The 26,394-nt window shown below is 32.9% G+C and overlaps 4 protein-coding genes and 1 long non-coding RNA gene across 15 annotated transcripts; 2 read left to right on the top strand and 3 right to left on the bottom strand.

The window, feature by feature from the left end:
• Window positions 1-220: 220 nt before the first annotated feature.
• Window positions 221-3,060, bottom strand: LOC114394265 (SNAP25 homologous protein SNAP33-like). Its single transcript, XM_028355945.1, has 6 exons — window positions 2,817-3,060; window positions 1,788-2,355; window positions 1,510-1,603; window positions 1,160-1,290; window positions 760-857; window positions 221-597 (listed from the first exon to the last, which is right to left on the bottom strand). The coding sequence occupies exons 2-6, from the start codon at window positions 2,265-2,267 to the stop codon at window positions 498-500; spliced, it is 903 nt and encodes a 300-aa protein (XP_028211746.1). The 5' UTR covers window positions 2,268-2,355; window positions 2,817-3,060; the 3' UTR covers window positions 221-497.
• Window positions 3,061-5,985: 2,925 nt separating this feature from the next.
• On the top strand, window positions 5,986-7,546 carry LOC114392126. The gene is made up of 4 exons (XR_003662249.1): window positions 5,986-6,216; window positions 6,530-6,970; window positions 7,051-7,148; window positions 7,244-7,546. It is a non-coding gene; the product is annotated as an uncharacterized LOC114392126 (long non-coding RNA).
• A 643-nt stretch (window positions 7,547-8,189) lies between these two features.
• On the top strand, window positions 8,190-11,532 carry LOC114393597 (protein LTV1 homolog). Its single transcript, XM_028354950.1, has 5 exons — window positions 8,190-8,700; window positions 8,891-9,340; window positions 9,574-10,188; window positions 10,381-10,508; window positions 11,146-11,532. Exons 1-5 carry the CDS (start codon window positions 8,320-8,322, stop codon window positions 11,147-11,149), a joined length of 1,578 nt encoding a protein of 525 aa, XP_028210751.1. The 5' UTR covers window positions 8,190-8,319; the 3' UTR covers window positions 11,150-11,532.
• Window positions 11,533-12,809: 1,277 nt separating this feature from the next.
• Window positions 12,810-16,811, bottom strand: LOC114391892 (centrosomal protein of 112 kDa-like). Of its 9 annotated transcripts, none has more exons than XR_003662195.1 (9): window positions 16,653-16,809; window positions 16,283-16,403; window positions 16,011-16,070; window positions 15,500-15,602; window positions 14,547-15,144; window positions 14,104-14,233; window positions 13,801-13,968; window positions 13,574-13,681; window positions 12,810-13,117 (listed from the first exon to the last, which is right to left on the bottom strand). XR_003662195.1 is itself a non-coding variant. In XM_028352893.1 (8 exons), the coding sequence occupies exons 2-7, from the start codon at window positions 16,355-16,357 to the stop codon at window positions 13,795-13,797; spliced, it is 1,146 nt and encodes a 381-aa protein (XP_028208694.1). In that variant the 5' UTR covers window positions 16,358-16,403; window positions 16,653-16,811; the 3' UTR covers window positions 12,810-13,681; window positions 13,787-13,794. The 9 variants fall into 9 exon arrangements, 2 of the variants coding, with proteins under 2 accessions (XP_028208694.1, XP_028208692.1); XR_003662191.1 differs by having other exon boundaries at window positions 15,500-15,608; window positions 16,653-16,808; XR_003662194.1 differs by having other exon boundaries at window positions 15,500-15,608; window positions 16,283-16,421; window positions 16,653-16,808.
• Window positions 16,812-22,930: 6,119 nt separating this feature from the next.
• LOC114392503 lies at window positions 22,931-25,748 on the bottom strand. Of its 3 annotated transcripts, none has more exons than XM_028353666.1 (2): window positions 25,455-25,748; window positions 22,931-25,209 (listed from the first exon to the last, which is right to left on the bottom strand). In XM_028353666.1, the coding sequence occupies exon 2, from the start codon at window positions 24,988-24,990 to the stop codon at window positions 23,248-23,250; it is 1,743 nt and encodes a 580-aa protein (XP_028209467.1). In that variant the 5' UTR covers window positions 24,991-25,209; window positions 25,455-25,748; the 3' UTR covers window positions 22,931-23,247. The 3 variants fall into 3 exon arrangements, with proteins under 3 accessions (XP_028209467.1, XP_028209465.1, XP_028209466.1); XM_028353664.1 differs by having other exon boundaries at window positions 22,931-25,212; XM_028353665.1 differs by having other exon boundaries at window positions 22,931-25,212; window positions 25,360-25,748.
• Window positions 25,749-26,394: the final 646 nt, after the last annotated feature.

A 26,394-nucleotide genomic window follows, 5' to 3' on the forward strand; every position in this document is an offset into this window, starting at 1 on the left:
TTAAAAAAAATATCAAGTGACAATTATTTTCAAGAAAAAAAATACAATATATATATACAACTTGTTATCAATCATGAATTATCGTATACATAATTGTTAATTGCTATATACATAAAATTGTTGACTTCTATCATCATTATAATCATTAAAAATCATATCTAAAGGTATTTCTAATTCGTCCTCAAAATTTTTAACATTATAAATTTTTATCCCGTCAATATATAAAAATTAAACTGTGTATTAATCATTCAGCACTTTCGCAATCACAGAGATACAGTTCAATGATGGACACCCAATTTGCTTGATAGAGGCTCTACTTATAAAACCAGCAAGATAAATGAACAAATTGAATTATGTAGTATGACACCAAGACAAGTTTAATCTGTTGCATATTTTATATATAATGCAACACAAGTGTAAACTAAATGAAAAGATTGTCTTCATTAAACCAGATGATGGATACAAAGAGAAAAACACAACGATGAAATCAATCAATCTTATTTTCCGAGCAAACGACGTCCACGTTGGTTAGCACCTATCACTCGGAAATTCAACTCATCCACATCATCATAGAGATGATTCAGGGCTTTGTTATGCCTGCAAGTGCAACATTTACACAAATAACTATTAATAATGGCCTTCAAATTTATAGATAAACTATAAAACCTTGTTTTATAATTATAAGTACATTAAAATCTTGTATTCATGAATCACTAGAGAAGCAACGAACATGATTACAATACAATGCAATTGACTAACCTCTCAATCTCGGATCCCATGTCAACAGCCATGCCTTTAAGCTCTCCCAACAGATCACTTAAATCTGATAGTGCATCATCTTGCTTATTTTTCTCAACCTGTTTCAGGACATTTTATTTAGTAGCTGAATTCAATATTAATAATAAAACAATGACTAGAGTCTGCTGGATAGTGAGAAAAGGATGAAGATAAAGTTTGCAAAATTGTTAATGATTGTAAATAAAAACAGGTTTGTTGCAACCTTGTAAATTAGTGATCTGGTCATTAGAGATGAAACTATAGTAAAAAGTCACTAGCACTTATTAATCACATCAAAATCAGGAAGACACTGTGACAAAACTGGTATTGTAAATGACACACTAACAATTTAATCTTTCACCTACTAGTTGTTGATACGAACCTCAACTTTTTCAAATGCATTTGTTGGTTCTTGAGGTGGGGACCGTAGCTTGGACTGCCCTTTGGGTGCAGAAGTCAGCCCCAACTTCTCTCTTTGCTCCAAGTGATTACCCTTTCTCCTGACTGGATCATCTGCATATCACGAAACACATTATGCCAACATTACAACAATAACAACAACAATAAAGCCTTATCCCACTAGATGGGATCGGCTATATGGATCACACAAAGGCATACAGTTAAGTTAAAAACTATAGTTTCAGAGATGTTATTTGCCATGAGATTATGCCAATGATACAACCCAAAAAAATTAAAATTATAAAAGAAAACATATGCAGAGAAGATATTAACCTCCAACAATAACAGGGCCGGTTATTGCACGTGTCTTCTTTGGTTTCCAAGTTTTGGAGAAGAGGCCACCAAGGCTTCCCAAGAGCTTTTCTCCCTGGAAGAAGCAATAGTCAAATTTAGTCAGTTTTAGAGCAGAATACTGATTTGAATTCAAAAGGGTTTCATGACAAAATGACGATGTTTTGAAACAACATAATATTTTCACAAAGGTAAAACAACATGAAGAAGCCACCCATATACGAACACTGAAAAAGTGTATCAATTAACAAGATTGATACCCGAGTTAGATCATGATCGATGTCAGCAGCAACATGGTGACTCCTGGTAATTTGTTCACCCTGTTGATGAAGGGTGACTAGTGTCTGGGTAGCCTCCTCTCTTATGTTCTCTGCTATCTTCAAACAATTTGTGACTGAATTTGTAGTTTCTTCAGCCTTGTAAACAGCATAACTCTCCAATTCTTGAACCGATTGATTCTCTAGTCCACCAGAATCACGGAAATCATTCTTATACTTGTTCCAGTTGGCAGATTGAAAGCCATACAAAGTTGATGAAGATTTCTTATTGGCATCAGTGCCATCATCAAAGGGGTTGGTGTTAACTCCCAGTGTAGTAAGTGCACGCTCCGAAGAAGTCTTTCTAGAGGAACTATACTTTTTGGTATCCATTCCCTCATCATTAGAATCAAATGGATTCGTCCAAGACTCAACGGAGCTAGGTTTAGCAACCTTCAAAGGAGATTTCTTTGAACCAAACATTATATATCTTCTTGCAGAATTGATTCAGAGGCAGATTAAAAAGTAAATCTCTCAAAATCCTGTGACCTAAAGACACGCTAACTTTTCCCTGCAAAGACAAGCCAGTGCTATTCAGTCACTATAAATGTACCACAACAAGCAAAAGAAACCCAAATATCAAATTCTTAATCCACTTGTCACAAAAGCATTAATTTTATCAAGAAAACCATATGCATCATAAATTGACAAAAACTACATGTTAATAAAAAGGGCCAAGAAAAAGGGACAAAAGCGATCAAGTGTAAAGCAACTTAAAGAAAACGGAATCACCAACCAATGACAAGGACCCTGAAAGAAACTAAAAAGGAAAAAAAAGTACAAAAATTCCCGATAAAAAATGAAGTAGCATTTTTCATAAGCCTGTAGAAAGATCAAGAAACACAAAATTTCCAATGATAGAGGGAATCACAAGAAAACAAAATTCTGGGAACACCCAGATGGATTAAAGGGCTTCTCTCAACAGCGGAATCATCAAAATCGAAACTTGTAAAAGAGAAAGCAAGATGGTACCTGGAGGAAGGAAACGGAATGCTCAGAAAGACTTGTAAGGAAGCATCAATTTTTAAGAACTCTGGAAAATGGGAGAAGACTGAGGAAGGATTTCAATAAGAAGTTGATGAAAGCCAAAATCGCGTAAAGAAAGGTCAGAGTTGGAGGGTAGAAGAAACTGCAGAGAAATCGCAGTTTGCAAGGCAAAATCGAGAGTGAACGTGTTCTTTGGTGATGCCCTCTCTCTTGTTCTGTTTGTTTATTTAATTTAATTATTATTTTAATTGTTTGTTTATTTATTATAGGCGTCGTTTGAATTGAGACGTTGAATGGATCAAGAGGGGCACCTTTTGAGATTGTGCTATGTGGGAGCCATTTCAAACCGAAATAACAAAGGACTTTGACAACTTCTTTATGTGGAAAATGTATTTTCTTTTGGAATTTTTGGGCACCAACTAAGTATTCCAATGAAAAGGGGAAAAAAAGATTCTACCTTTCATGTGAATGAAGAGGAAAAATAGTAGAAGAAGAAATTTTGGGATTCTCACTTACATTTAAACGTGGTTTTTATAAAATTAAACAGAAAGATTATTTTATAGTGAATAATATAATACTACCATCACACAAGTTATTGAGAGATAAGAATTTAATTTGTATTTTATAATTTGTATTGTACAAAGGAAAAATATTTATTTATATATAACTATAATTTATATATTTATTTTTAAAATTTTAAAATATATTATAATTAAAATTATAACAAATATATTATATTTTAAATTTATAATGATTAGTTTAAGTCGTAGTATAATATTTTTTAAGAAAAATATGAGTGGTTAATAAAAATAAACAAGTAAAGATAAAAAAAAAATGGAACTCGATACATGTAACTTAATTGATAACAGTTTATGAAAACAAACTTAAATTTAATTCCTACAAAATACATATTTTAATAGGCAAATATGATTTTAAGTGTGTTTAAGTACCAAAATAATCAAAACTTGTGAAATATTTTAGAGTCAAGATCTCGACAAACAGTCAAAAATTTTAATTACAGTAATTAGAAAACAAAAAAAAAAAAACTGAGATGATTGAACATTTTATTTTTTACTAGTAATAAGAATAGCTTGTGAAATGTATTTCCTAAAGAGAGAAGATAAAAAAAAATGTCTAGATTCTAAGAAAATCTAGTCAAGAGAATGGAAAAAGAAAAAAATTTCACTCTCCAAATTAAAAAAAATCATAGTATAAAAGTATATTTATTTTACTATTAGTATATTTAAATCTACTTTTATAAAAAAATTACATTGTCGTATTATTGATTTTCTAATAATTATTTTAAATGTTATATTTTTGGTACTTTCTTATTGATATTGCACTAATATGTTTTTTTATTTATTTTTACTTCTGAACAAATAATAAATATTTGCCGGCCATTGACTATTGTATTGGTTGATTAAATATGCGTCAGTCCAAAAACAAAAGGCATCCCAAAGATGTCACTAAAACTCATTAACTCAACAAACTTTGTTATAATTAATTAAGTGAAAGGGCCATTGTAATTATTATTGTCCACCTCTGAGTTTTTTTTTTTAAATCCTCATTCTCAAAAGGTAGACTGATATTTATTTTCTTTTTTATGTAGTCACGTGCATTTTTTATTTTATTAGTAGATACATTAAATTAAAATCATTAACAACTAGACATGTATTTAAAAGAAATTTTAATTTCCTTACTTATTTTAATCAATACTTAATTATTTTTTTTATCAATAATAAATATGATAACATATTTTTAAATTATCATACGAACTATTTTATTAAGTGAATTCATTTTCATTTTTTAATTTTAAAATTTAAACAATTTTTTTTAACTAGTTTAGTAACTTGTGTCGTAAGTTTATAATCTACAAATTTATATGTTATAATTTTTAATTTATAAAATACATGCTAGTAAATTTTATTTAAATATTTACAAAAAATAATTTATATTGATGACAAATAATGTTAAATTAATATTTGTTAAAATACAATATAGATGACAAATAAATTGTTTTAATCCCTTTTCACGAATTTTGGACTTTTCTCTTTATTTATATAAGAAATTTTTTAATTTATTATTTGTTATTTTTTATAAGACATCTTCTAATTGTCTACTGCAAAAAAAAAATTATGATAGAATTGAAGTAAATAAAAGTAGTTTTTACTTCTACCAAAATCAATTTTACATGAATTTTAACTAATTTAACCTAACATTAATACACTGCATGCGTTTATATTTTATTTGTTGATTCAAAAAATATAGTTAAAAAGTCTTGTTATATTGATTTAATTTTGAATTTGAATGCATTTTATCTAATTTATCATGATATTCATACCTTTAATAGTGTGACAAATCATATTAAAAAATATTTTTTTTATCTAATTTTAATTTTTTTATAAGAGATGTGTTTTTATTTCAAAAGTTAGAATGTTATACATATTGGCTAAATTTTAATTATATATATATATATATATATATATATATATATATATATATATATATATATATATACATACGCGCGCGCGCTAAACATTTTTTATTGAAAATATTCAAACAATGTTCTCTCAAAAAATTATTTTTTTAATATATATTATCCAAACACAAATCATTGAAATTTATTAAATATCACAAAAATATTACGAGACTCATTATTTAATATTTTTTACTTATAATTTTATATTTTAAATAAATTTTAACCAATAATAAAAATATATTACTATTTAAAATATAAGATAATATTTGGTAAAAAAAAAAAGAGAATAGCTCGCCTATTTATATAAATTTCTTGGATCCCTCTCCTTTTTAGTTTTATCATATTGTTTAGTTTTTAGCCAGTATTTTTTTCTTTTATATAAAATTTTCTTAAAATAATTAAGTTTTTCTCCTTTAACTTTTGATGGATCCAATTTTTTGTTCTTCAAAATATATATATTTTTTAACTTTTACTCCAATGGTTTCCAACGTTAACTTCCTCAGGTGATGATGTGTCATTTTTTGAACTCATTGACGGGTAAGTAGTGCCACGTTGCATGCCGACTAATTTGCCATGTGTCTCAAAACTATTGGTTATGAACAGGCATGTTGTGTGTGAGAAAGTTAACATTGACTGAATGGGTTTCAAGATATTCACGTTGGAAATTAGGGTTACTATTTTAGAAAGCACCAAAATAGTGTCCGTGAGTGGTCCCAAAGAGAAAAGGAGGGAGAAGAATCTTCTCAAACTAGTGACATGTTGGTGCGAATTGATAGTCACAGACCAAAGGAGGGAGAGTCTTGGGAATCTTTAGAGAGTGGGATTTTGATGTCCCTACGAATATTCAGTCACTCGAAGGAAACGATGCAACGTGTTAACGAAGCTCGACGCAAGGAACACGTGAAGGTAGGCCAATCTTGCTTTATCCTTTTTGCTTGACTTGTTGTTAGTGTGAATCGATGGTCACAATACATGTGTGTTGAGTGTTGGTTACTGTTGGTTGGGTTTTTTTTTTAGGGTTTTCTATAATTGTTAATGAAGGAATTATTGGGGAATATTTTAATTGCAATTTGTTGTATCTACGTGGAAGCGGGGTTGGTTACTTTTATCTCATTATTATTGTGTTTGATGTATTGAATATAGGGATGTCGTTCATTGTTGTTTTCATCCATATGGGGCATTTTGTAAATACAGCTAACCTGAATTATAATGGCTGCAGGAAAGATGTATACAAGAATGTAGATGCTGACAAATGGTCCTTCTTGAGGCTTTAGGCATTGTAAGGGGTGCATGCAGAAGACTATGTTGAAGACTTTGTTGACAAATATTACCATAGGGATACTTACAAGCTATGTTACAGTCATAGTATTACAACAATCGATGATAGGAAAAAATGGCCTAAGACTAATGATCCTGAGGTCAAGAGAAGATGATGAAGATCATAATCAACACAAACTAAGGCAGACAAATATAACCAAAAGATGTCGGAGATGCCACTCAGCTTGGACAGAACAAGAGGACTTGCAAAAATTCCCCCATTCACCCAAAACCAATAGAGACTCGTGTTGAAGGTGAGGGACCACCCAATGAAGAACAACAAAGTCATGTTCAAGTTGAACCAAATGGAACACAACGAGCTAGCCAAACAAATCCAAGCAAGGTAAAATCTATACCATTTTGAGTTAGAAACTATTGTGCATTTCACTTTTGTTTTCAGTCTTTAATGGTCCCTTTACACAGAAAAATCAAACCTTGTTTCAAAGAAAACTGGTTCCGCATCTGCACCTAGAAATAATTATGGTATTGCAAAGAAAATGAGCTGTGCAACAACAAAAAAGGTAAGATTTCTTGTGTCTTTAATTTACACTTAATAAAACCCAGATTCATAGTGTTACAACATAAAAACTGAACAGATTTTGGTTGGTTTTTGTAGAAAAAAGAGACCTTGAAGAAACCTCACCTGTTTGAACAAAGTGCACAATGTAGCAACACTATTTCAGTAGCAGGAGAAGACATGGACACTGATATTGTCTGTAGCTTGATGAACTCTTGAAGAGGAAGATGAAGTAGTCTTTTTTAGGATTAACAATATGTTAGATCTGGGTTTTTTTTGCAGGTCGTTTGAAATGTATTTTGATAGCATTTGGTTGTTCCAGATGTTGAGGACATGTTATTGTTTTGAGATGCTGCTACTTTATTAGTGACTAACTAATGTAAGGCATCGGTAGAATTTTTACATTTGACATGTCATGGACCACATTATTGTCCATTAAAAGTGTATTTGGTCGAACCTTAGGGACCAACAATAAAAAATTCTTAAAATAATTTATTGGTTTTCAAATTCTATAATTAATAACTTCAACCACTCACCAATTCAATAGAATGTCATAATTGCAACACATTTATGTTAATTATTTATAAAAAAACAAATGCTGTAATTTTTTTAAAAAATAAATATTATTTTTAAAAAAAATAATTAATTATAAAAAATATTAAAATATTAAGACATGTGACAAATGAGATGACATGTCACGTGACATCATTATCCATTCAGAAACTATTTTGTGTGAAGAAAAAATTATAATTCATTAAAAAATTAATGAGTAAAAGTTGAGAAAAAAATTAACATATCATCATTTAAACCAAAACAATTAACGTGAGAGACTATTTTGTGTGAAGAAAAAATAACGAGGAACTAAAAGTTGAGAAATTTTTTTTGAGGGATTAAAAGTTGAAGGAATAAAAATTTAATTAACCTAATTTTTTTATTATAGTTTTCAGTTCAATCAAATTAGAAAATAAAAGAAAAATTATACTGGTAATTATTTTATTACCAAAATATCCCAAGCTAGGGTTCCCGTTATCGTTCTGCTGGCACTACACTACGCTACTATCATTAATAGGTAGATCGCTGTGAGAAACACAACAAACGCTGCCGCAACGCAACCGTTTCGAAAGCACTCACTGACTCAGTTTGTTTCTCGTTTCGTCGAACCCTTGGAAGGCACAATGGGAGGGAGGAAGAAGAAGTTCATCGACAAGAAGAACTCTGCTACTTTCCAACTCATCGCTCGCGACACCTCCGACCCTTCCTTCTCCCAATCCGACCGTGTCTTCGTCCGCGTCGACAACAACCCCGTTTCCTTCCCCGTCGCCGACGACTCCGCTTTCGATGACTCCCCCGACGACTACTACTACGACGACGGCGGCGGCGGAGTTAGCGGTGGTCCCTTGCCGGAGGGCGTGAGGAGGGAGATTCTGGAGCTAGGGTTTCCGGATGATGGCTATAACTACTTGAATCACTTGAGGGAAATCAAAAACACCGGCGCTGGTGCTGCTTTCTTTCACAACCCCAAGTTCAAGCTTCAACACCTCCCTCGCGATGTTAAGGTGCTCCCTACTCTTTAAATTGAATTTTGGTGTTTTTCTTATTGAACAGTGTTTTCCAGTTTAGTGATTTTTGAATTGTGAGGTTCGATGATGTTGATATGAGCATGAATTGAAGGGATAAATGAATAACTTGGTTGTGTGTTGAAGTGGGAATATTGATTAATTACGTTTTTTTTGTTGGTGAGTTTAGGCATATGATGCTTCGAGATTGCAAATTTCTGAGGCGGATGGAGAGGCTGTGGAGAACACTATATACAGTGTTGCGTCCAAAACTACCAGCGTAAGGGTGCAGAAAGCAGTTGATCCTGAAGTGGCTGCATTGCTTGATGATGACGATTTGTCACGGTTGGGATCTGATGTTGAGGATTTGGAAGAAGACTTTGTTGTTCAGGCGAATCTCCTTGAAGAGGAAGATGAAGAAGATGAAGAGAAGGATCCTATATGTAATGAAACGAGTTTTTCTGAGGAGTCTGCGATACATAGAAACGGGAACAATGCACACACACTGCAAGTCTCTTCCTGTTCCAGAGTCACAGATGATTCTGGACCTTTGGATGGGGTGACAGATGGTGTACCAGGAGAGGACTGTGTTGGTGAGAAGCCAGGGGCTCGTCGTTTGCTGGATGAGCAATTTGATTTGGTGAGTTCAGCTATTCATAATACTTTACTCACTGTCTATATTTTGGTTCTTTTATGTTTTCTCTTAACGAATTATATCATTTGATGAAGCATGTTGAGCCCCTCTGTTTCTGGTATCTGAGGAAGTTGCCTTTGCCAAATTATGTCCTTTATCGTAATTGCGAGTACAATTATTGAATGCATCTGCACTTTTTAACCTTTAAGATTATCATTCTCTGTATATTTCTGCTATAGCTTGAACACCAAGAATATGGAACTGATGATGATGATGATGGTGGTGATTATTATGAAAATTATCAAGCTGATGAAGACGAGTCCCTTGCTGAGAAGCTCAAACACTCTCTTAAAAACCATGTGATGGATGATCTAGAACTTGATGGCAAGTATAAGGTTCCTTCAGATTTATTGAAGAATAAAGAGGCCCCACATGAGGAACAAGAGGATTTTGCTGCAGATGTGATTCGCCGCTGCAAGGAATATGCTGAGGGGTATGAAGTTGAAGATGATAACAAGGATGTTGTACTCGTAGAAGAAAGTAGTGATGAATCAGAAGTTTGGGATTGTGAGACTATTGTTTCGACTTACTCAAATCTAGATAACCACCCTGGAAAGATTGAAGCACCTGGAGTAGCTAGGAAAAAGAAATTGGCTGAAACTGTGTCTGCAGCCTTGAGTTCCTCTAGTCAAATAATATCCCTTAGAGGCAAAGAGAAACTCCCTGTAGACTTCTTGCCTGGTGGCAGGAAACCTGCCACTGAAAAGGTTAAAGACCAGAGCATTGCAAAAACTGAACAGTACAAGAGAAAACAACATGGCCTTGAGTCAAAGGAGGAGAAGAAAGAACGGAAGGTATCTGTATTATCAATTTGAGTCTATGATGTTTCATCTATTCTATGCATGGAATCATTATCAACTTTTTTGTGAGATTTACCAGCCATTGTTTTCCCAAGAATAATACCCATGCTTATGTTTGGCTTTTATACATTTTATTACTACTGCTACTACTACTATATTAACAGGACTGGTTGCATTGTTTTGTAGGCTGCTGTGAAGGAGGAACGACGTGAGGCACGTCGCAATAAAAAAGAAATGAAAGAGCTTTATAAATGTGAAGCACATCGGGCACAGAGAGCTGCTGCTGTGTCTGGTCCTTCTTCCATTCATCTTTTGTAAGTTTTCAAATTGTAAATCGCCTCAAATTACTTTTAAATTCTTTCATTTTATTTTGAAATGTGTTATAGGCACAAGGCAATATCCATCACAATTTAAACTGTTAGTTTGGACTACATTTGCCAGTTTTATCCAAAATAAAAAATAAAAAAAGAGAAGCGGGGGTGGGGGAATAGGAGATGAATTCTATGCTTCTAATGATTTCACATACATGTAGCTTTTTTTTTTTTTTTGCAAAATGCTGGACCCTTCCTGTTAAGAAAAATAGGTTTCAATCTGATAAAGAAAACTTGTAAGTTTTTATATGAAGGTTATGTAGCTCACAAACCTCCTTAAATGTATTGTTATAATAACAATAGTCTATTCAAATAGTTGTGCTTCTGAATTGACTTGTAATGTGCTCAGTGCTCACGTTATATAGTTGACTAAGATAGGGATGATTACATTTATATAGTTAACTGGCTACTGGCCCCAATTCTACCGTGAAAGAAAACAAACTTTGAATTTCAATTAATGCCCTGAAATGGTGGCATCATTTTGTCTCAATTCTCACTTTAAATGAGTGTCCAAATGTCGTGACCAATGTGGTTTTCTGAGTACTAACTTTGTTTTCCTTTTGCTGATCTATCTTTGTAGGTAAGTTAACAATTACAAGTACTGGTTTGTCACTCGTGTTTGTGTGTCTGCTATTCTGCCTCTGTGACAAGCTTGTGAGGTTCTATGATAATGCCTTCGTACATCATTACAAAGTTTTGCCACTTAAAACATTGTGCATGGCAGTTGTGAGTCTTTTTGCCTAAGCAAGAATGTGCTTAGAGAGTTTTTTTGGTACTGGAAGGAAAGCTTTTGTTGTTTTTCTTACCCATAAGGTTTACCAAAAATCTTTATTTTGTTATTGCTGAAGTTATTGTTTTAGTTGCTTTTGATTTGTAGAACAAGGTCCGGCAACCATATACTTTTAGTTTTGGCCTAAATTATACAGGAGGACACGCAAATAGTTTTTAATTGTTCTTCCTTGAGTTATATGGTTTACTGATCAAAGGCTAACAAATATATTTTATGCCTTTTGGCCATATATTATGATATACGTAACAACCTAATTTAGCTATTTAGAAAATGCGGAATTTCGGAGTTTTGAAGAGCCAACTGGTACTATTCTGCCTGGTCTAATCCCATAGTTTTTGCACAGAATTCGGATTATGATCCACCATTACAGAAGCAATATTTAAGCATGCTATTTAGAAACAAAAAAAAAAAAAAAAAAAATCAATATATAAAGATTCATCAGAATTATATATAAGCCACGAAGTTTCTCTTATCCAAGCCAAAGAAAGAAGGATAACAGATGAGAAAGCGTGACTAGGGCACAACCAATAACGAGAATCCAAGTCAGCTTCTTTATTCTCTTCACCTTAGTTAACCACATTCCCTTCTCTTCTCACGCCACACTGCCAACCATGTCGTGAGCGGGGACCAGAGGCACTGGGGCGAGGGAGCTACCTTATTGTGATCAGGGACGAGAAGAAACCCACCATGAAAGAGATCATCATCGACGTTCCTCTTCAGGGGATTCAGCTGGCCCGTTGCTGCCTACAGAGAACTCATTGCCAAGGATGTCTAAGCTTAACCTAAATGGCTCCCATTCCTTCCCTAAACCACATTCTAACTGAATTCTTTAGTGTCTACACCTTCTTGGCGCCAAATGAACGTCTTGCTCATTCTCGTCTTCCAATTAAATTAATGTAAGAACTAAGAAGGGTTCTTGGTATACTCTCTCTAACTCTAACACAACACACATGATGTATTAGTATTAGTTTAAATTTAGTGAAAATTATAAAATAAAATAAAAATTCAACAAATGTTAAGTTGAATCCACAGAAATTTATATTTTTTAACTAATAATAAAAGAACGTGTTTAAAAGAGCTTGTTGGTAATATTTTTTCATGTGTAATTAAATGTAGGTAATTATTATACAAGTTCATTTAAGACATTGTGCTGTTTGTTTTAGATTTAATTTAATATACTGTGAATATCAACTTGACATTTTATTTTTAGGACTATTTTTGTTACAACAGGAAGTCACCAATTTTTCTATTTTTTTTATCACGCTCAATAAACTCTGCCCCTCCATTTTCGAGACGTGCATAATTTGGTAGGAGAAAATAATCCTCCTTTAGATCAAATTCTCGTGAAATTAGAGAAAAAAGTAAGCAAAACTTGCTGAAGTCATCTTATTTTAACATGTATTTGCTTTTTTATAAAATAATCAATCACTTTTATCAAGCACTTTAAAGAATGATTAAAAAATAAGTGTTTGTCAAGAATCATTCATTTTAAAAAAATGAATTCAAACCGGAAAAGTGTACGATTTACATTCATGGGTCGATCAAGTACAATTTCAATCCTCTCCGCTCGATGCCCTCAAAACACACAAACGAAAAAAAAAAAAAAAACTCCAGACATCCTTAGCCACTTCGGTTAAGTCGTTCCCTTTTCTTCTATGATACCCACTTTGATTCTTTCATATTTAATAGAAGGCATAAGAAGACGTGGGATACAATGTTGTTGTCCAGGATATAACAATTTTCTTGCAAGGATCTATAAACCCTGAGAAACAATGGCAAATCAAATTAGTGGAAGTAATTTTGTGAAACACTTCAAGGGTCAGAAAGGACTGAGGAAGACTGGTATTACATAAAATGGCATGAAGCAAATTTCAATACTTCATGGTTGAAAAATGAAGCAAACTTCAATTTTTAACAACTCAGACAAAGGGAAGGAACATATTGCATTTTCATTCTATTCTGTTTTTCTAACCATATTTTCCATTATTTCATTTCCTCCCTAAAACTAGACATTAAAACTATTCCTCAACTTAACTGATTTCTGGCCATAATACTGTGTAGTATGCAACTCTAAGAACTACCAAACTCTCTCTTCAGTACACAAGGGAATTGAAATCCCACATGCATTTTGAATTCAAAGTTCCACTGTAATGACCCAAGTGTTTAGCAATCTACTTTTATGTTAAGAGGGCAACTTTTGAGATACATCAATGCAAACCTTTGAGTTCATTCTCTACTGCTGAACCTGGACAACTCAGAACAGTGCCAGCCTTTGTTTCAGGGAGATGCCTGGCAGCAATTAAGGGTTTTTATGCTCTCTTTGAAGCTGGAATAAAAACAGAAGGAAAAAGTAAGCAAGTTGCACTTTAAATGAACTCTAATGGGATAAGAGAGAGAGAGAGCGAAAGAAAACAAAAGGAGATTTTTTAACTTCCAAATTCATACTTGAGCCTCTAACTCGGCAATTCTTTGCAAGGATGCATGTTCAATGCAAGCACGGCGCTTACATTCTTCCTCTAGTGAACTAGTAAATTGGTATCTCAGCTCTGCCATTTCCTGAACTAAATCCTCTGCTTCTTCTTTGGCCCTCAACTTTTCCTCTCTTAATTCTTCCTAGTAGAGGTCAAAATACCATATAAATCTTAAAGCTAAAAAAACGATTTGAACCATGGAGTTATAACACACAAACTCTCATTAACAAATTCACATAGACCACTTCAATGATTACGCTTAGATGAATGGTTGTACCTTAAGTTTCTTGATAAGACATTCATATTCTTGGATCTGTTGTGACATTTCCATCTTCCCTTTTAAATCTGCAGCTAGATATAGGATCATTGCCAATCTTCCAACATGTGGACCATGTACTCCATAAGTGCTGAGAAAATATTAAGAGAACATTACCAGAAAGTTTAGTGAAAGTATATGAAGGGACTTGGGCATTATGGGGTGCCTAAGTCCCACATCAAGTAGTATGGGATGCTTGGTGGAACACTTAAGTGGCTTGGTTCTCCCCCCACTATCAAATTGAAGGTCAAGCCCAGTTAGATACGAGAGAATGAGAGATAACAAAATCACAATGAAAACACTCTCATCCTTCAGCAACTATACACAATTAAAATAGCATACGTAACTGGCCACATTTCAAAATTAATTAGTCAAGCATCTAAATAAAACTTCAAAAAATGTACCGTATGTCCTCCAGTATGGTAGAGTTGTTGCCTCGTCCATTCAAGGAAGATTGAGTCTCGAGTTGCAATCTGTCATTGTTTTCCAGCCAGTATTCATCCTTTTGAGAAGAAATTCTAGAGTTTTTGTTGGCAATATCAAGCTTCTCTTTAAGTTTCCTATTTTCTTCATTTAGGGAGATGATGATTTTTTGGGCATCCTGCAATGCAACCTGGAGCTCCTCAATTGATCTACTCATTCTATTATTTTCATCTAGAGTTTCATCCTGGATTTTCTTGGCCTCAAAAAGACTCTGTTCCAAGGCCATCATATCAAGCTTCATGCTCTCTACTTCAAACTGGGACTCTAATGTTATGGATGAAAATGATTCCTCTAGTTTCTCTATGGACAAAGCTGACTTCTCTAATTCTATTTCTTTAGTATCTAGTTCCTGGATCAAGAAAAAATGCTTTGAATTGGATCTTTTCAGCTCCTCCCTTAATCTGAAAACCTCCTCTTGTAAATCTTCCATCCCCTCTAATTTCAATTCAAGGCTGCGAATATGCTCTTCCAGGTAGTTCACCTCTGTATTGCTTGCACTGAGTTGATCCTGAAGATAATCTGTATAAAGTACCAACAATTAAGCCAGTGAGAGAGAGCTAAAAACCTCTAAATTTTTAGTGCAGCGTTACAACTATTACAATAGATAATTGCAATTGTTGGTTTTTCAACGAGGAATTCCTAGTAAGCACAAGTTATCAGCTCACGTTGACTACGTTCCTACCCTTCGTACACACCTTGTCGTTCCTATTGATTGAATAATCCGTGTTTAAAGTATTTTTGAGGTAAAAAAGACATGTAAGAAGGGGGGAAAGAAAAACTACTCTTTCATTGACAACCATTTGTCACCAAAGTTGTTTATCCAAGGAAGTTCACATGTATGCCATATTTTTTTTTTATTTAAATAAAAAACTACCTATTTCTTGAGAACAGTTCAGCAGCTCTTTTTCCAACCCCTGAATGTGTTTCTTATCTTCAGCGTGAGCTTCTAAAAATGACATCTTGTGTTGTTCTAGTATCTGCATCTACATCATAGATAAGTTTTTGTATCAGCCATCAGGTGTTTGCTAATTAAAACTCAATTTAAAAAGACTTTTGTCATTTGCTTATTTAACGTGTCTATCTATATCATTACAAGTAGTGGCAAGATTTTATGAACTAAGTCCAAAGGAATCTATGCAAGGTTCAACTTCACTCTGTATTGTTCCTTTACCATGTCTTTTTCTTTCCTCTCCCTTCAACCACCAATGTCTATCCGAGTGATGTAAATATTAAAGCATGCTTTATTTAGAATTTTAAGCTCAACAGGAAGAGTATGTGCATTAAAATTTAATGCCAGAGCTCTCTGCGTTGAATCAAAAAGCATTACATCATAACCTCATATCACCGCTGTCAAACTAACTGCAACAACGTAGCACCAAACATACCTGGACTGATTGAATGCTTTGGGATTGAGAACTTTGTAAAACACCCTTCTCTTTTCTATGCTGCAAATCATAGACAAAGAATATATTGGTTAAAAAACAGGATGGTACATAAACTTCGCTCGCAAACAGCATGGATAAAACAATGAATATTTGAAAAGCTTACAACATTGATATAGAAATAATACTTCATTTTAGTTAGACCTAGTAATATTATACATTCATAAAATTAGGAATTCAACCAAGAAATGGTTAGGTTTAGAAAGAGGGAGTACCTCTCTTCTACGTCTTGTACTAAGTTGCTCCGCATTTAAGGGAGTATGATTATCACTTCTGCAGCTATTTGACATTTATGTAAGCAAATTCGACACATACGCATAGGAAGAAGAACGTTACCTGATTAATTTTAATTACCTTTAAACCATGTTAAAATTTCATAACAGTAGAGAGACAGAGAGAGAAAGCCTAACCAACTCACAAAACCATGTCAAAATTTCCTAAAAAGTGAATTAAAAAAAAAACTAAAATAAAATAAAACGAGAGCGATTAACGGAGGTTAGAGGAATTGATGGAAAGAGTATGCGAGTAATGAAATGGAAATTTCGAAATTGAAGACAGTAATGAAATGGAAATTTGAGTAATTACCAGAAAGTAGGACGTAGAAATGAGAGCTTAGAATAGAACTGATCGGAATAGTAATGACGGTGGTAGAGACTATAGGTTCCTTGCCGCGCCTCCGAGTTGCATTTCCGTCTCAACCAATAACAAGGTCATTCTCGTCCTTTTATTCCATATCTTTTTGCCTCACGCATATCACTTATTATTGATTGATTAGTATTTTAAAATGTGTGGAGTATCAATATTTATTTTGAGAGTAAATTACACTCATCACCATATATGGTTTTCTTTTATTACATTCCACATTCCTATTTTTTTTAATCTTATAAAAAAATATTCTAATTATCGATTTTTCAATTCATTGGCCACCCTTTGATATTTTTCTTATAATTATAATAATCACCTTTGTAATTTGTTCTCGTCACTTTTTTTTTATGGTTTTACTTTTAGAGGAAATTATAATAATGATCATGACTTAATTTAAATCTTAAAAAAATATAATTATTGATTTTTTGTTTTACTGACCACCCTTTATTTATTTATTTATTATGAAAATCATACGTTGATGTTTTAAACTCGATAAACTTTAATGTAAGACACGGGATGAATAAATGATTTTTAATGAATTTTTTTGTTTAAAATATCTTTATTTGTTCCTTTTAATTCGATAATTATTGCACATTAAAATGATTGAAAAGAAGTACATGGGTATAAAATGATTCATATTAAATTTTAACCGATTGAATTAAGATTTAAAGTTCAATTAAGTAAGCTAAAAAAATTGCATGTAATTGAGTTTTAAAATAGTTGCCGATTAAAATTTTCATGTCACTATTTAAACATCATTTTCTTTTACCTTTGTTTTTTTTTTCATAAATGAATGTTTTTTTTTTCTTTTATTAAATTTACTAATAGAAATTTCATGGAGTTAACCAATGAGGTTAAAAGTAATACTGAAAAAAAAGAAAGGTGACAAGTGTAATAAAAACAAATCACAAGAGTGGTCATTGTAATTAACTAAAAAACATAAAAGGATGATTAGTAAAACGAAAAATCAACAATTAAGATGATTTTTTAGGATTGAAAAAAGAAAAAATGCCCAATGTAATCAAAACAAATAAGTGGGTGGTCATTGTAATTTACTCTTATTTTTATATATAAATTATATTTTTTTATTCACCAAAAAAATATAAATTATATTTTAAATTTACAATAACAAATTATATTTAGAATGTTTATAATTAAATAAAGTGTAAATATTTTTACATTAAAAATGTATTAAAATTAAACTCATTCATTTCTTAATTTCTTTGTTCACAATAAGGTTATACTTGATAAAAAAAATGATTGGTATAAATTACTTAAAGGGAACAAAGCTAATTTTCAATCGAGAAGTATTAAGTTAATTTATTAAATTAGAGATATTTAATAAAAAAATTGTTCAACGTGTTAATGAATATAAATTTATATAAAAAACATGTATATATGTTTAGTATACATATTTTATAATGAAACTTATTATAAATATCTTCAACCATTATACCCCTTTGTATATTATTTTTGTTTAACTTGAGAATCTTTTTTAATATAAAAAAATTAGTCTAAATAAGGTTCTAAAATTTGATTAAAAAAATAGAAAATAAATTAAAAAATAAAGTTAGAGATGTTGTCCACCAAAGTGGTTGAATCTGATTCTAAACTGCCATTCATCTTTGGAGTTTGGGTGTGGGAAAAGTCATCCATGTGCATCTCTTATTAATTAAGCAGATTAGGCAGTTAGCTGGCTTCTTCTATTTAAGATTAATGTTTAATTGTTGGAACCACATTTTTAGAGAGGGCAATTTGGTGGCTGATGATCTTGCCAGATTAGCCCATTTTCATTCTACTGTTGACAGAGTTTATGATGTTTTCCCCCATGCATGGAGCTGCTTTTATATCCATAGAATTATCTCGATATAAGAGTGCAAAGGTCTTCCTTCTCTTTAGTTTTGTTCGGCTTTACCTCATGTATCAGAAAAAATTAAATTTAATCATATTTATATTGGAACTAACTCGATTAAATAATATAAGAAAAACACTGATGAAAAGGTAGTATTTCATGAAAACTAATAGTTTAAACTAGCTTTAAAAATAAAACAAATATTTTTTTTTTATTTTGTAAATTAAAAAAAAAATAAGTAGAAAGATGTTGCAGGTAAATTATAACTACTTTTTTTTTATAAGAAAGATGTTGCAGGTAAATAAATATTAGAAAGATATTGAAGGAATGTTCAATTTGGGAGTAAATTTTTCCTTTCCAAGTCACAACCACCCAACTAAAATAAAACACACTCAAGTTCCAATTTCTTAACCCACTCCAACAAAAAAAACATTGAATTCGTGCGGGGCTTAAATTACAAAAAACAGAAAAAGTGGGCCTGAGTTAAATCTGGTTTAAGCTAAGCATGTAGTAAGTGGCTTGGTTGCATTTTGCTTTTCTTTTTAACTGAAAGTTTCCTCCACTCGGAATTAGTGTAATGTGATGGAGCTGGACAAAAATATAAATTCTTGAAATGGGAGTCACATGGCAATAAAAATTACTGTATTACTGTAAATTTTTTGGATGATTTTATTCATTGGTTTAATTTAAAATTCAATGGATAATTAATTATATCTCCCAACCATTTACTAGATATAATAGCCAATTGTCACTACTTTGAATTTCAGAAATTAGATTAAGATATATGTTGGAAATGGAGTATAAGAAATTAATTTGTGTAACTAAAAAATCTTCATAAGTCATAACTGAAATCACCTTTGCTTTTCACTTAACGAAAAACGAGGAAATATTGTTTCCTACATTAGAATGAAAAGTGAGTCCATTAAAAAAAAGGTAAGAGTGGTGCAAATAGAAGGACTTTGGTGCATGCATCGCGTTACCATGTCCATGAACTTATAAATCATACTTTATAAGTACTTGATCATGAGTGGGAAATCGATCACAATGTGAAATTTTGTTTTGGTCTTAGGTGTGGATATGATGTCATGCAAACATTGACCGGAACGTAGCTATGGAATTCATCATCAGCTACATTTTCAATAAGCCCGGTTTGTTTTTGTCAAACTTGTTTTGGGAATGGCATTACAAGTTACAACAACCAATTACATAAGCTGCTTTAATAATGATTTAACAAGGTACAGCCAAGGAAAGACAAATTCTTATACAAAAAAAAATTCTCTACATAAGTGTAAGCAGTTTTCTGTAGTACATATTGTATTATGGATAATAAACTACTCAGGATATGCACAATAATTTCATTGGCGAATGATGACATTGTTAACATAATAAAACAGCATTGTTTAGACTTACAAATACAACCTCAAGCAAGCTAAATAATAGTATATATCTTTAATCAACATTGCAGTTCCTAGATTTTTAATTAGCTCAGACCTCTCTCTCTCTCTCTCTCTCAATTTTTCTGACCTCAATAACTGATCCTTAATAAATTAATAGAAATGGAAAACTCAAGATCCAATAAAAGCTGAACTAATCATTTGTTGTTTATTTCACGACACCAGCCACAAGCTAATAGCCACATGTTCAATTTATACCTCATGGGGCACACTGCATGTGATCAAGAGTGCATCTGATCTTAACCTCCATTTTTATTACTTGAACTACTTAAATCATAATGATATTATTAAATATTACCACTAATGATATTTTTAGGAATCAAACTTCCAAACAAATCCCATTGACTCTATAAACTAAGTTGACGGGCTGCCAAGTATTTTAGCCATTCTTGATCCAAAACAGACCTTTATCTTTTTTTATTTTCAAATTTCTTCTCAAGTTTTCCCCGTAGGCCAATTTGGGTATGATGTAAGGCTGCTAAGTGGATATAAGAATTTAATAGTAAAACAGTATAAGTTTCTTGTCAAACTTTCATTCAGACTTGATTATGTCAATATGCACATACCATAAACTATGGTATACTTAAAATTTATAATTAGGAAAATTGAATTAGCAATTATAAATATAGCTACTTTGTGAAAGTTAACTTTCTTCAGATATTATCCCCTCATTTTCAAAATAATTCACTTTACAGATTTTGATTCGTTATAAATTATTTTAAAATCCAAAAAATATCAATTAATATTGTTCAACTTTATCCTTGTGAATAATATCTTCAATATCTTCATTTAGTGCAATGAGATACATTATAAATTGAGATCATCTGTCCGGATGATAATTATTTTTACAATTCGATCTTATGGATTAGGTTCGATCCGATACAAAAACATTCAACACATCACATATAATATTAATAAAATGAGAGAGAAATATAATTTAATAACTCATTTTCTTTTAAAATTGAAAATATTTAACAACCTTAGTATATGTGTAAAACCTTAAATGATAATTATTTATATAGCTTTAAAATTGGAAAAAATATTAAAACATATAATATTTAATGTTTAAAAAACTTTTTGGACAATTTTACTACGTAATTTTCTTTCTATTACTTTTTAACCATTATTGCAAGGATAATGATTAATAAAATCGTAAACAAAGTTTCAATGAAATTAGTTATTGCTAAGCTAGCTGAAAAGTAAAGATTCAACTCTTATGAAATGAAAAAAAAAACAAGAAATCTTAGTCGTTGATGAAAAAATTAATGATCGATGTTTAGTGCACAAGCATTAGAAATCATGAATGTATTGAAATTTAACTGCTAATTTTATTATAAAAAAATTGAGATTACATATTTTATCTTTACTCATTTCACATTAGTCAAATCCAAAAATTAGAGTTTTGAATTTTGATGTTTATACTACTTAAACAACATTTTAATATATATACAAAAGTAAATACATAAAAAATAAATTTTACAGTCGTAAATTTATTTAAAACTTTTGATATCAGAGTGCGTACATTTATAGATATAAATAGTGTGCATTTTGTATATTTATAGAGTGTAATTTATATAGCACCGTTTAAATTAGTAAATACGAATTTAAAACCGAATTCTTTTGGGAGAAATAGCTTCCCAAGAGCATCTCCGTGATGTTTATTAAGTAGCCCACTTTAAGTTTTAAGTGACTTTAAAGTGGTTTTACTTCTTTTTTTACTGCAAAAAGTGGTTTTTACCTTGTCACATTAAATTCAAGCAACTCATCCAGATTTTAATCCAAAAATGTGATTTATAAGTAATATACATTTTTATATTTTTTTATTTGCTCTTAATTTTTATTTTACCATTAAAATATTAATTTGTAAACAATAAATTATTTATTTATTCATTAGCTATCGTTCTTTATAAAAGAACTGTACTTATATTTAAGCAACTCATCTGCCAGCTAGATTAGCTCTAGTGAAAAAGATAATAAAAACAGTTCTTTTAGTTTAAGAAACTCTTCATTGATGTTGCTATAACTAGTAACCAAATATGCACTGTTCAGATTGCATATCTTTCCTTTCAATTGCAATAGTCGACAAAGCAGTAAACAGAACCATCTGCCAGCTACTAAAACCGAGTAAAACGTAGGATTTCCTCCATAAAGTGCAAGTGACCAAACGCTATGTCAAGTTGCCAACAAAGGCCGTTTACAAAATAGTTTTGCGCGTGACACATTAAAAAAAGGCACAAATGTAATGCTCCATTTCTTTCAAATGGTAATCCATATTAATTGGTGCCAATTCATGCATCTTACACCCATCCTATGATCAAAATGTAAAAAAATGAGGTCATTATAATAGAAAAGAGAAAGAGTGGTGTTTAACCACTGAGTTGAATTTTATAGTAAGGTACACTTTGCGTCAAGTTTGTGCCGTTGTAATTTTCAGTTTGTTACATAGTAGTGGTCCTGCCATCCCCCTCACTCTCTTGATGAATTATTATGATATTTGCTACTGAGAGAGTACATAGTGATTAGTGAGAAGGATTTATTAGCACACCACTTGTGTGCCAAGAAAGAGAAGGAAACAACATATAGATGGATGAGGTGGTCAGGTTTTATGGTAGGTGACTAAACAACCACCTTGTGCTCACATGTCTTCTTTTATGTGTATTATAAAATCTACCTTTCTATCCCTTCATATGTAATCACTTGGGGGTACCTATCCCAGTTTTTCAACACCTCATTCATTTCTCTTTGATGCAAAGAAAAATAATTACCCCACATACATGTCACCTTTGGAGTTTATGATTATATAATTTAGTAGTACATTTCTAAAATGCAAGATGGGAAGTGTGGCAAAACAAACAGTACCAATCTGTGGTACAGTACCACACACATCAGTTAGAATTCATTCCTGGACTTTCTAAGAGAACCAAAATAGTGAGCTTAACTTTGCAGAAATGAAAACAATTCTATGAACAAAGTAATAAGTAATAACATATCGCATCCAGAAAAAGAAAATTAAGAAAAAAAACAAAAAAAGGAAGAGAACACTGAACAGTATATTATGAACTAGTTGAAAAGTCTGAACAAAAACAGAAATACTCTGAAGAAGAAGAAGAAGACACATATCCTGTAAAGAATGAATGGAATGAATGCAGAAACATTTCTATACAGTTTCAATCTTCACTCTGAAGTTGCAACACTGATGGAATGGAATAATAAACCATGTCACCTTTGGCTATGAGATAAGGCCTACCAGTGCCTCCTGTTTGTGGTTGTCTTCTACTATCCACCAGGGTCTGTTACTGTTAGAGTCAGCATGGCTATAGCTTTCTTCCTCAGTAGAAGCAGGAAGATTAAGATCAAGGAAGTCCCTAATTTCTGCCACTGGTTCCTGAGGCACAATTGTTTGAAAGTTTCTACTCTCAGACCCACCAACCATATGAGATCTCTTATGGCCACCCAAGGCTTGGCCAGAAGGAAAAACCTTGAAGCAAATTGGGCACTCATGGTGTCCCTTGCTCTTCTTGGACTCATTAACTGTTTCCCCCTCATTATGTAGACTAGCACCATGTTGATGTTCCACCAGATACTCACTATCACTGTTCTTCATGAGCTTGTTTTCAGTTGCTATTGGGTCAGGAGAGGGATCAGTTTCAATGCTGTTCTCACTGCTCTCATTCGTTGAAGCAAAGCATCCTTTGATCTTCTTGTGGCTAGCTCTATGGCCTCCAAGTGCTTGGTATGAGTGGAAGATTTTGTTGCAAGTGGTACACTCAAACTTGCCTCTCTTGTTAGAGTTCTTGCTAGATTCAGCTTCTGAAGCCTTGTCCACCAAGTTCTTATTTGACTTCATTTCAGAACCAGAAAACTTTGTCTTGATTGAACTGTACTTATTGCCAGTAGTAGTAACCGACTTTGATAAAACTGATTCTGTTCCATTGACTCTGCTCCTCCCATGTTCACCTTCAGAATCCTCCAATGCAGACACATACTCAAGCTCAGACTTGGCTCTTTCATACCCTTTATTGGAAACTCTACTTTTGTTCACTCTAAATCCATTTTCAGGAATCTCAGTAGTAATATTATCACTAGCAGCAATAGTAGTCAAAAGTTGTGAACTCGTCCCCCTGATTGAGTTGGGATTTTCCGAATTGCCAACCTCCCACTTGTTGTCACTTTGCTTGGTCACTTTTGCTGTTTTAGGAGGGAAGTTCTTGTTGCTGCAATCAAATTTGGTGACCAAATTAGTTCGAACCGAAGATCGAGCTTCGAAATAAGCAGAGTTATTGTCAGAGGACTCAGCCACAGAATGACGACCACTCCAAGGACTCACATCCCTACTAAGCATCATCAAGCTCATAGCAACCTCTTCTTGCTCTTGCTCAACCTCAGAGAGAGAAGAAGATGAAGGATTCGCAAAAGACACAACAGAAGAAGTTGTTGCTGCTGCTGCAGAAGAAGCAACCACCGTGTACCTTGTTCTTCTCTTGGACCTTCTTCTCTTATTTGGAGCAGTTGCTTCATTATCAGATTGGCTATCCATAACCATCTTAGCACTATTAGTCCAAGAATCTTGATCTTCCAAGCTGTTGGAAACTCTCTCTTTCTCTGAATGGCATTTCATGTGGCCAAACAAGGCCTTCCAAGAGTGAAACCCTTTGCCACACTCTTTGCAGAACTTGTCAAACACCAAAGGGTCTTCACTTGAATAATCTGAGATTCTCCAAGTCTTCTTTGGGTTCTCTCTGAGACCATAGCTTGCAGCAGCGTTAGTTGCAGCAGCAGCTTCAGAATCTTTGTCTCCACCATTGTTGAGAGAAGATGAAAGCTTTTCTTTTTTTTCATTCATCATCTCAGACGACAAGTTGGTGATGTGAGACCTCATGTGACCCCCCAAGGATCTGCCACAGGGGAAGCACTTGCCGCAGAACTTGCACGCGTGTTTCAATTCTTGAATTCGATGGTGATCTCCTTCCATTGAATTTCGATAAGGATCAGAGAAGAAGAAACAGAAGCAAAACAAAAGGGTTGTTGAGTTGTTCTTTGGAGGGTGAATCAGAGAGTTTCCAAGAATGCTGAATTCATCGATCTCGTTAGGCGAATCAGAGAAAGAAGAAAAGTAAAACTAGCGAGACCCAGATCAGATTATTGAGGTGGAACTGCGAAAAAGCTGCATCACGCTACCTTTTTGCACTGACTGCTGAGAGAAAGAAAAAAAGAAAGGACAGTACACACTTGTATGAGTTTCAACAAAACTCCAAATCTAAGGCACAAAAAGAGGAAAAAAGAAGAGAGAATGAGTAGTGAAGTAAACAAAGCAAAGCAAAGCAAAGTTGTCTCTGGTTACCAGTGCTACCAGTTGCTTATTGGGTAGTTGAGTTTGGAAGAAAAAAAAATCAAAACTCGAATAGGTGGAGAAGAGTTGTGGGTGTGTTGTGTTACCTTTGTTGCTAACGATGGTGATGAAGAAGGCAAGAGAGGAGAAAAAAAGAATTATAGTGAGCGTTGATTTTCTCTCTTTCTCTCTCAATCTCTCTCTTCTCTCCACTTGACTATATTTGGAGGAGAAATCCATGCATGGAAGCAAAGATAAAAAAGAGGGAGTGGTAATAAAGACTAAGGAGAGGGAGGATAGCAGCACGTGTACTCAACTGAGGATACTACGCCACTCCTAATCCAACGGTATAAGATTTTGCCACGAAAGCATCCCTATAGCTGAGGAACCTACTTAAACTAACTCCATGGCATGGCCAACTATTCCTTCCTTTGTCTTGCTATTAAGCAAGGAAATGCTATTGCTATTTGCTTCCACTCACTCTCTTCAAGTGAAAGGTTCCACTCTTCGGCCGTTATTCTTTGGACTTTCTATTAGTGAATGGTTTTGAAGTGGGGCCCATGCTTACCCTCTCTATATCCAGTTGCTTCACTTCACATCCCAATCAAAGCCTGCTGCCATGCCCACTGTTTCTTGATTCTCTCCTTCGGTGATTGAGAATTTGAGGGCATTTTGGTCAAGCTACCAAAAGTCCTCCAAACATTGGTGGGTCGTTCTCAAGTGGGGTTTGCTTATGTTAGCTTGTTTTATTTTTTCAAGTTCTTATTATTCTTGTTAGTCGGTTTGGTTCGGTTGCTCCTTGTCTTAAATATTAAGCCTTTTTTTGTTGCAGACATAGTTGAAATATTTGATACCATCACCAAATCGTGTAACCCGGGCACTACTAGCTCATCATAGGATTAGTAAGTAATGCAACTAAAAATTGGCACATTAATGTGTGTCAAGAGTGAATTACATTTACCGTAATATCTCTGCCTCTTTATCTCTCTTATTTTGTTTTAATATATCCTTTTGGTATCCTAGATAATAATAATATAGAGTATTGTA

Source organism: Glycine soja, chromosome 17 (genome assembly GCF_004193775.1).
Source record: "Glycine soja cultivar W05 chromosome 17, ASM419377v2, whole genome shotgun sequence".
In the NCBI taxonomy this organism is placed as follows: Eukaryota; Viridiplantae; Streptophyta; class Magnoliopsida; order Fabales; family Fabaceae; genus Glycine; species Glycine soja.